Source organism: Nicotiana attenuata, unplaced genomic scaffold (assembly GCF_001879085.1).
Source record: "Nicotiana attenuata strain UT unplaced genomic scaffold, NIATTr2, whole genome shotgun sequence".
Classification (NCBI taxonomy): Eukaryota; Viridiplantae; Streptophyta; class Magnoliopsida; order Solanales; family Solanaceae; genus Nicotiana; species Nicotiana attenuata.
In genome coordinates, this window is record NW_017670334.1 from 10,800 (window position 1) to 19,948 (window position 9,149).

Below are 9,149 nucleotides of genomic sequence, written 5' to 3' on the forward strand. Positions count from 1 at the left end.
ATGAGACCCATGTAACCTAGAGCTCTGATACCAACTTATCACGACCCGGATTTCCCACCCTCGGGAGTCGTGATGGCACCTACTAATGTGAGCTAGGCAAGCCAAATCTTTGACTACTTACCTCATTATCCAATTATTTCTTTTTAACAATTATAAGGCGATAACGTGATAACAGCGGAAATTCAGATTTAAGCGAAAGACAACAATAAAATGTATGAAGCCGAATCTATTACAAATACTTAAGCCTTAACCACCCAAAACCTGGTGTCACAGACTGTCTAAGATTACTACATATAAGGTCTGAAGAAATAACAGTACACTGTTTCTGAATAAAAGGAAAATGAAACAGGAAATAAGGATAGAGGGAGACGCCAGGGCCTGCGGACGCCTGCAAGTGTACCTTGGATCTCCGCGTGGACTGAAGGTAGCCTCCACACTACGGTCCAAAAGCTGCTCCGAGATCTGCACATAGTGCAGAGTGTAGTATCAGCACAACCGACCCCATGTGCTGGTAAGTGTCTAGCCTAACCTCGGCGAGGTAGTGACGAGGCTAGGACATGACTACCACATAAACCTGTGCAGTTCAAATATATACAGCGAAAAAGAAATACAGAAGTAAACAAGTAAAGATGGGAGGGGGAAACATGCTTCGGGGAATAACAGGTAAAAACAGAATATCAAAAGAATTATAAGGGATCAAAATCCAACCACTAACAAGAATAAGGAAACAAAAGCAGATTTCACTTTCTTTTCACATCTTGTTGCAGGCGTGCAACCCGATCCCATTTCCCGTATCTTGTGGCAGGTGTGCCACCCGCTCCCATTTTATTTATCTTGTGGTAGGCGTACCACCCGCTCCTATTTCATCATATCTTGTGGTAGGCGTACCACCCGCTCCTATTTCATTATATCTTGTGGTAGGCATACCACCCGCTCCCATTTCATTATATCTTGTGGTAGGCGTACCACCCGCTCCCATTTCATTATATCTTGTGGTAGGCGTACCACCCGCTCCCATTTACAAGCCAAGAATAATCACAAGGAATCCCGGCAAGGGAACAATCATATCAAACAAACATCCCGGCAAGGGAACAATGATATCTCAACGATATCCCGGCAGGGGAACAATAATATCAAACAAACATCCCGGCAAGGGAACAATGGTATCTCAACAATATCCCGGCAAGGGAACAATAATATCAAACAAACATCTCGGCAAGGGAATAATGATGATAATAACATGTGAGGCACAATAAACCACAACGGAGTCATAACAATTTATAACACAAGACTTACGGGCATGCATGACAGCGACGTATAGATACTCGTCACCATGCCTATACGTTGTACTCCACTATTAACACGTAGCAAATAGACACAACTCCTAATCCCTCAAGCTAAGGTTAGACCAAACACTTACCTCGATGCCACGAACACAATTCACGCTTCAATTATAGCTTTACCCCTCGATTCCACCACCAATTCATTCGTATCTAGTCACAAGTTACTTAATTACATTAATCAACGCTAAATGAATCAACCCCAATGCATGAAAACGAGTTTTCCAAAGTTTTACCCAAAAAGTCAAAAATCGCCCCCGGGCCCACATGGTCTAAACCCGAGGTTCGAACCAAAACCCGATCACCCATTCCCCCACGAACTCAAATATATAATATATTTTGAAATCGGACCTCAAATCGAGGTCCAAATCCCCAATTTTTGAAAAAAACCTAGGTTCTACCCAGAACACCCAATTTCCACATGAAAATTATTGATTTGAAGTTGAAATCATGTTAAAAGTTGCTAAGAATTGAAGGAAGTTAGTTAAAAATGACTTACAATTGATTTGGAGAAGAAGAAATCCTTGAAAAATCGTCTAAGTGTGTTTATGTTAGTGAAAAATGGGTTTTAAAATCGTCTAAGTATAAAAGTTGCAGGTCTCTGATATTGGAAGTGCGAACAGGGGTTCGCAATTGCGAACCTTTCAGAATGCTGGACTTTCGCATTTGCGAAAGAAATGTCTCATTTGCGACTTCCGCATTTGCGACACATTAGTCGCATTTGCGATCACTGGCCAAGCTGGGAAGCTTCGTATTTGCGAAGGGGAGCTCACATTTGCGAGGCCGCAATTGCGATGAATATATCGCATTTGCGATGGAGGGCAGGCCTGGGCTAGTTCGCATTTGCGACCAAGCCCTCGCATTTGCGATATCGCATTTGCGAGACAGGCGAAGCCTGCAGGCCTGATCATACCAGCAAAAATCCTGCAATTTTTCTAAGTTCAAAATACACCCCGTGGCCTATCCAAAACTCACCCGAGCCCTCGGGGCTCCAAACCAAACATGCACACAACCTCAAAAATATCCTACGGACTTATTCGTGCACTCAAATCACCAAAATAACATCATGAACATCGAATTAAACCTCAAGATCAATGAAATTTCTCAAAACTTCTTTAAACATCAAATTTGCATTTAAGGTCCGAATCACGTCAAACGGATTCCGTTTCTCACCAAACTTCACCGAATTATCTTAAATCATATATAAGATCTGTATCGGGCGCCGGAACCAAAATACGGGCCCGATACCAACATGTTCTAATCAAAATTCATTTCCAAACCTTATAAACAATTTCAGAAAATAATTTTTTTTAAAAATTCATTTCTCGGGCTTGGGACCTCGGAATTCGATTCCGGGCATACGCTCAAGTCCCATATTTTCCTACGGACCCTCGGGACCGTTAAATCACGGGTCCGGGTCCGTTTACCCAAAACGTTGACCGAAGTCAAATTAATTCATTTTATAGTCAAAATTTATTATTTTTCACAGAATTTCACATATAGGCTTTCCGGCTACGCGCCTGGACTGTGCACGCAAATCGAGGTGATGCTAAAAGAGGTTTTTAAGGCCTCGAAACGCAGAATTCGATTTAAAAACAAGTGATGACCTTTTGGGTCATCACATATGGGTATCATGATAAATTATGCACTTCATTTATTATTTTTTAAGTGGCGTGAAAAGTCAAAACGTGCCAAGTAAAAGTGAACGACGGGAGTATAATACAATAACAACAACCCAGTAATAATCCCACTAGTGGTGTTTGGGGAGGTAGAGTGTACGCAGACCTTACCCCTACCCATGAGGATAGAGAGGTTATTTCCGGGAGACCCTCGGCTCAAAAACAAAAAGAAGGGAGTATAATACCAATAGCAATAATAGCAAACTAACCTCGTTTTTATCTCACCACAGGTTTTGATTGCCAATAATGCCGTCCTAACAGGCTTCGATAGTTACTTTGCTGCATATATATGCAACGACAAGACAGCCTAAATTGGTAATGACGTGTTGCGGCCTAATTAGCTCGCCATAATGAGTTTCTTTCTCTAATCACTTTGATTAAGTTGATTTAAAAAGGCAAATTAAAAAGGCCATTACGTGTAAGAGATTGATCCAGATTGTGATACTTTACTTGTTTTTGCACTAGTGGCGCGCCAATTCACTGCTAAAAATACTGGAATTAGCTATGAACTTCGTCGCTAGTCTGTATATTGCTCATAATTAACATAATTTTATTGATAATATACCGTTAATTGATCGCTATATAGGAATAACGAGAAATTTTGCTATTTAGCTACATAATTTATCCGTTGTTAATTCCTAATCTTTTAGTAGTGTTTATAAAAAATGAACTCAAGATTGGTCATCTTCTTTATCAATCAATTCTTTCGTCCACATTTAGATAACTTAATTCGGTGTTTACGACCTTCAAGTAGTCTACGTTCTACATTTATTTGGCATTGGTTGTTTCTTTTTTGCTTTGTGGTAAAAAGTTGATATACTACGTTATAAAGCTGAACTAAAAAACTGCCAAGAAACTTCTTGAAAAAAAGAAAGAAAAAATGTGACAATTTATCTTCTGACTTTCGAGATAATAAAATTAAGTATTTAAGGAAAATAGAAGAGTATTCTAAAATTTACTGATAGTGAAATTTTTTTCCACAGTCAGTATACAATACATATATACATATAATTTAAATCCTCGTTCACTAATTAAGTACAAAGAAATTTCAATATATTCATAAGTAGTGGTCTTGGCAATAATGATTCTTTTCAATCAAGGAGTAGAAGTTTAATTTAATCAATCATCTCTACTACTGCAGATTGATTATCTGTCTTCTTGCTGCTTTTTATATCACCATAGAAGTAGGAAATGAAGCCCCAAATAGAAAGTGCAAGAGAAACACCTTTTTCTGCTGTGAAATTTTCGCCATAAAAAATGACGGCTAAAACTTCAGTAACAGGAAGTAGAACAGTAATCAAAATGGCAGAAACCAGAGATGAAGAAGAATAGACAACTCCAATGGCGCCTAAGAAGAAGCATTGCCAAATAATTGCAGACCATACTATCACTATATAATATCTTCCTTCTCCAAGTTCAAATGCTTTTGCCTCCCGTGAAATTGCCTGCAAGTTTAACTACTTACTAACGAACACCCTTATTATAATAATATATTGGCACATCCAACTAACGGATTTTTTTTCACATTATCTGATCATCTAAAAAATATGTATACGGTTCATAATACGTGAAATTAGTAACTTGAAAAAGAAAAACTGACAACCTTCTACAACAAACTAAATTAAACTGATAGTGTAGATATTCTTTGTTATTGTCAGTGTATAATTGTATACTATAAATTATCTTATATATGACTTTAGTCTCAAAATTGTACTTGTCATGCCTATATATTAGCCAATGCTCAATTTTATTATCTGATGTCCTGACTCTCTCTTTCAATTCAACTGAAAATTATTTCGAATTTGCAACAATAAACATTTATGTCTGGGGACCTGAGAACCAAGGTGAGGCCCTTGTCGACATCATAATTATTGAGAAAAGAATAAAATGGATTTATTTTAATCGAAATTTAAACGAAATAAAAGCAAAATTTTCAAAAAAGCAACAAATCTTTGTCCCTTACCAACTTATGCAAAGAGTAATATGAACATTTAGATACAAAATTACCTAAATTTAGGCAGTGTGTCTAATTAATTTTGCATTTGCGTTTAGTTTTTCTTTGTCTATATGTGGGAGAGAGAACCAGATTTTTCTAACCATCTTATACAAATAATGTAATTAATATGAACATTTAGGTAAAAATTACCTAAATTTAGGCTACTATTTGTCCGTGCATGCGCACGTTTGTGCGTAGAAACACTTTTCCCTTACCATATTCTATATTTTGTAATTGTGTGATCTCTCATTTAAAAACATAAATTTTTAGAGAGAATAAATTTTCAATTACTTAATTATATTATATCTCAACAAGTTTTTTTTTATGTGTGAACCTGATTCTTTTTCGTGAGTTAAGATGTGAAAATATTTTTTGCTTTATTAGATGATGTTTGAATCAGGATCTCTTGACTACTATAATATTATTACTGAAGTTGTGTGACTAATTTATCTAAAAGCTTAAGCTATTAAAAGTCTTACTTTAAATTTATATTGGCTAAGCAATACATACATATACTAATCTAAACAATTGGATACAAATATACCTGAATTTACGCTAATATTGAGTATTGACTCGATTGTCCCCGAATAATTTTTCTTTTTTCCGATTTTTTTTTTTCAAATTAAAATGTATTTGTCCATGAAAAGTTGAAAGTTTGTGGAGATTTTTCAAAAGTGAGTTTTTCAAAAACTAAAAAGTGATGTCGACTACTCTTTCAAGTTTTTCGGAAAAAAGTTTTTTCCCTACTCACAAACTGCAATATTTTTTTTAAGTGAAATGCATGTCCAAACATAATTTCAAATTCCAACTACCATTTTTTAACTTAACTCCAAAAATTACAATTTTTATGTGCAAACACCTACTATGTGTGTATTTCCGCATTTGTTTGTGTCTCTGAATGTGTTAGAGAAACAGTTGAGGGTTTGATCTATAACCAGACTTATAATCATTTTAGTTGCCAATAATTTCAAGGATTAAATCAATAAAAATCTTCTAAACAGAATAGAAAGAATCAACCACAACAAACTGTAATGATAAAATTAATGATTTAATTTTCGGGACACCTTAATTATCATGACAAATGATATATTACGTTGAAGTTGCATAGTATGTACTCCATATGTTTCATATTAGATGAGGTACTTTCCTTTTTAGTCCGTTTCAAAATATTTTTAAATTTGAAAATAATTCAACTTTAAACTCTTTCATTTTACCCATTTACCCTTAATAAGAAGTTTTTATAGCCACACAAATGTCATGGCCCCACAAACTTTTTACCCCTTAAGCTTTAAAACCACAAGTTTCAAAAGTATTTTTTTTTTAAACTCCGTGCCGAGTCAAACTACCTCATCTAATATGAAACGGACAGAGTACGTAAAAGATGGAGAGAAGGTAAAGTGGAGAGCATTCAGATTCATAACAGAGAAATTATATTACCTGAAAGTCTTTGTTTATTATCATCCCAATTGTGCAAACCACAGTAGCAAAAAAGCAATACACAGCTTGAATCTCCAACACAAGTGTGTAACTTATTGTTTGCTTTGCCTTTTTGTATAACAATTCAAACAAAGGCAAAATAAGTCCATACAAAGCTGCAGCTCCAAGTGTCAACATAAACCCTAAAATGTACTCCTTTTTCGACTCCCCTTTCGGCCTGTCGCTTTTCACGTGGAGAGCCAATACAACCGCGCCAAGTGTTAGAAGAAAAATGGAATTGATGGAGTATGCGGAGAACTTTTGTTTCACAAGAAGGAAAGCAAAGCCGGCCGTGAAAGCAAGTTGTGAAGCAATGAGAAGTGCTGACGTGGAGACGGGTAATTTCGCCACGCCATAAGCATAGAGATAGTTGTCGATTCCGCTTAGGATTCCCAACCCGACGGCAGCTATAAAAATCCTAGGAGTCATTAAAATGAGCTTTGTATTATTTTTGTTGTTATTGTTATTCTGGACTGTCAATGATATTCTACCTTGGGAATATTTGCGAAGATTGAAGTAGGAGATGGCTAAAGGGATGAGAATAATTGGCCAAGCACTAGTTTGTAGCCAACTTGATAGCCAAATTCTTTTGCCTCCTTTGATGAAGTAAAGGCGCGAGATCAAAGGGCCACCACAATTTCCTATAGATAGAAATATAGAGTTTAGAACTAGAAGAAATTTCTTCATTTTTGAGTTTACTTGAGGTTCCATTTTCTATGTAGAATTGAAGATTTTCTTCTTATGTTGAGTAGTAATTTGTGATGTGTGGACATACATATATATAGATATATAGCACAGGAGCTAGAGCTTCGATACAGGTTCAGCCAAACCTAATAGCTTTAGTGCAAACTGTATATTTGTTTTAAGACATTTATTGAATAGGTGCAAATTTTTTTTTAGAACCCAACAACATAAAAGGCTAGAATCTCGAACCCCGTAATTTTAAATACCGGCTTTGCCTATATATATAGTCGTCTTTGAATAATCGACAGTGCCAATGTCTTGTGTGCCAAAGTTTCAACTTTGTAGTCCGCATAATTATATTTCATTTTCCTATTTTTTTGTTTTTGTGTTTGGAATTAAATACAAGAATTAAATTTTCTAACAATGATATTGCGGAAAATGACGGATATTCCGATGTCTGCTTAGTAATTCATATAACTGAACATTTTTCGTCGAAAATATTTGTTGATCTTCCGACAGATTATTCTCCGTTGGAAGAACCTCCAAAATTCGGTAATTTCTGATAGTAAATCCGCAATTAATATTTCCCTTTTACATTTTAATGAATTGACAATTAAATACACTGCAAAAGGCATAATTTTTCCGTTCATGGTGTAGAAATACACGCCAAGAAACCGAAATATTCGCACTTATAATGTTATTTTTAACTGATGCTGAACTACAGCTTGTTATTTTTGGAAAACGTCTAAAAATTGATTATTCAATCTTTATAATCTATAATAATCATATGAATTGGACGTTGATATATATATAAAATTTTTTTTTTGCCGATTTGAAGAGTTTTTTTCCACGATAAATTAAACCATGCAACTTTTAATTAATTCAGATACCGAAAACAAACAGCCTTCACACATAATATGTTGAATGCCTTGCTATGTAGCAACACGTCACAAACTTTTGCGACTACTTCAAATACCTAATACAATATGCTTTTAAAGAAAGCTGAAAGGTACAACTTAAATTTTTTTACTATAGTGGAACTAGAATTAAAGACAGACACATGAAACTTGTTCTTCAATTTGGTTCATGTAGCTTAAGGTTCGCACCCCTTATAAAGCTCTCAACTTTCCTTTTCTATTCTGATATGGGATTCATATAAGGTGTCATGTGCACAACTTTTTCACAAGCTTGCCGAAGCTTATCAGTCGTTCTTTCTGACCCGCCCTTCGTCATTGGGCGTCACACTTACGTATGGCAACAAAAATATTGTTTGGCTTGTACTTTTTTCTTCTTTTTTCTGTTATTTTTCTCCTTGGGCCATATGGTTTCCTAAAAGAAAAAAGAAAACGCAGAAACTTTATAAGCTCACAGTCGTTTAGTTCTATAATCTTTTACTAAATTGTCATTCTTTTTGTTTTTCTGACATCACTGCGTCTTGCTGAATGACTTTCTGACTATTCATTTCCCTTTCGTCTTTATTATCTTTATTGACCAAAAATAGTCATAAAAAAACAAAAACAAAAAAGACGAAACTAGAGTCTAAAATAGGATAAATGATATTGTCATGTGTTTGGAAAAGATGGAAAAGAAATGAAAATGGAAGATGGACAAAATTCAAAAATATTCCAGATCTATCTAAATTAAGAAATGAAAGAAACTGTCATTTTTCACAGTACCAACTTTACGTATTTGTCCAAATAAAGACAATGTTCCCACAGGTTATAGAGGTTTTTTTTATTAAGAAATGAGAGCAAAATACAATAATGGAGACAAGATATAGGAGGAGAACGTAGAAGTTATCTTATTCAAGTGTGTTTCTTGTGTGTCTTCCATAGGAGTATACATCCTATTTATAGGTTACAAAATGTCTTCTCAAATTACATGTATTAATGAACTCATTCATTTGGTGTATGAATTCCCAAAGACAACGGAAAGAACATCTACATACATTGGAAGGACATCCACATACTTTAG

General features: G+C 35.3%; 1 protein-coding gene across 1 annotated transcript; it reads right to left on the reverse strand.

Annotated features, from left to right (window-relative positions):
* Window positions 1-3,929: 3,929 nt before the first annotated feature.
* On the reverse strand, window positions 3,930-7,260 carry LOC109238011 (purine permease 3-like). Its single transcript, XM_019404435.1, has 2 exons — window positions 6,453-7,260; window positions 3,930-4,464 (listed from the first exon to the last, which is right to left on the reverse strand). The coding sequence occupies exons 1-2, from the start codon at window positions 7,200-7,202 to the stop codon at window positions 4,135-4,137; spliced, it is 1,080 nt and encodes a 359-aa protein (XP_019259980.1). The 5' UTR covers window positions 7,203-7,260; the 3' UTR covers window positions 3,930-4,134.
* Between the last annotated feature and the right edge of the window lie 1,889 nt (window positions 7,261-9,149).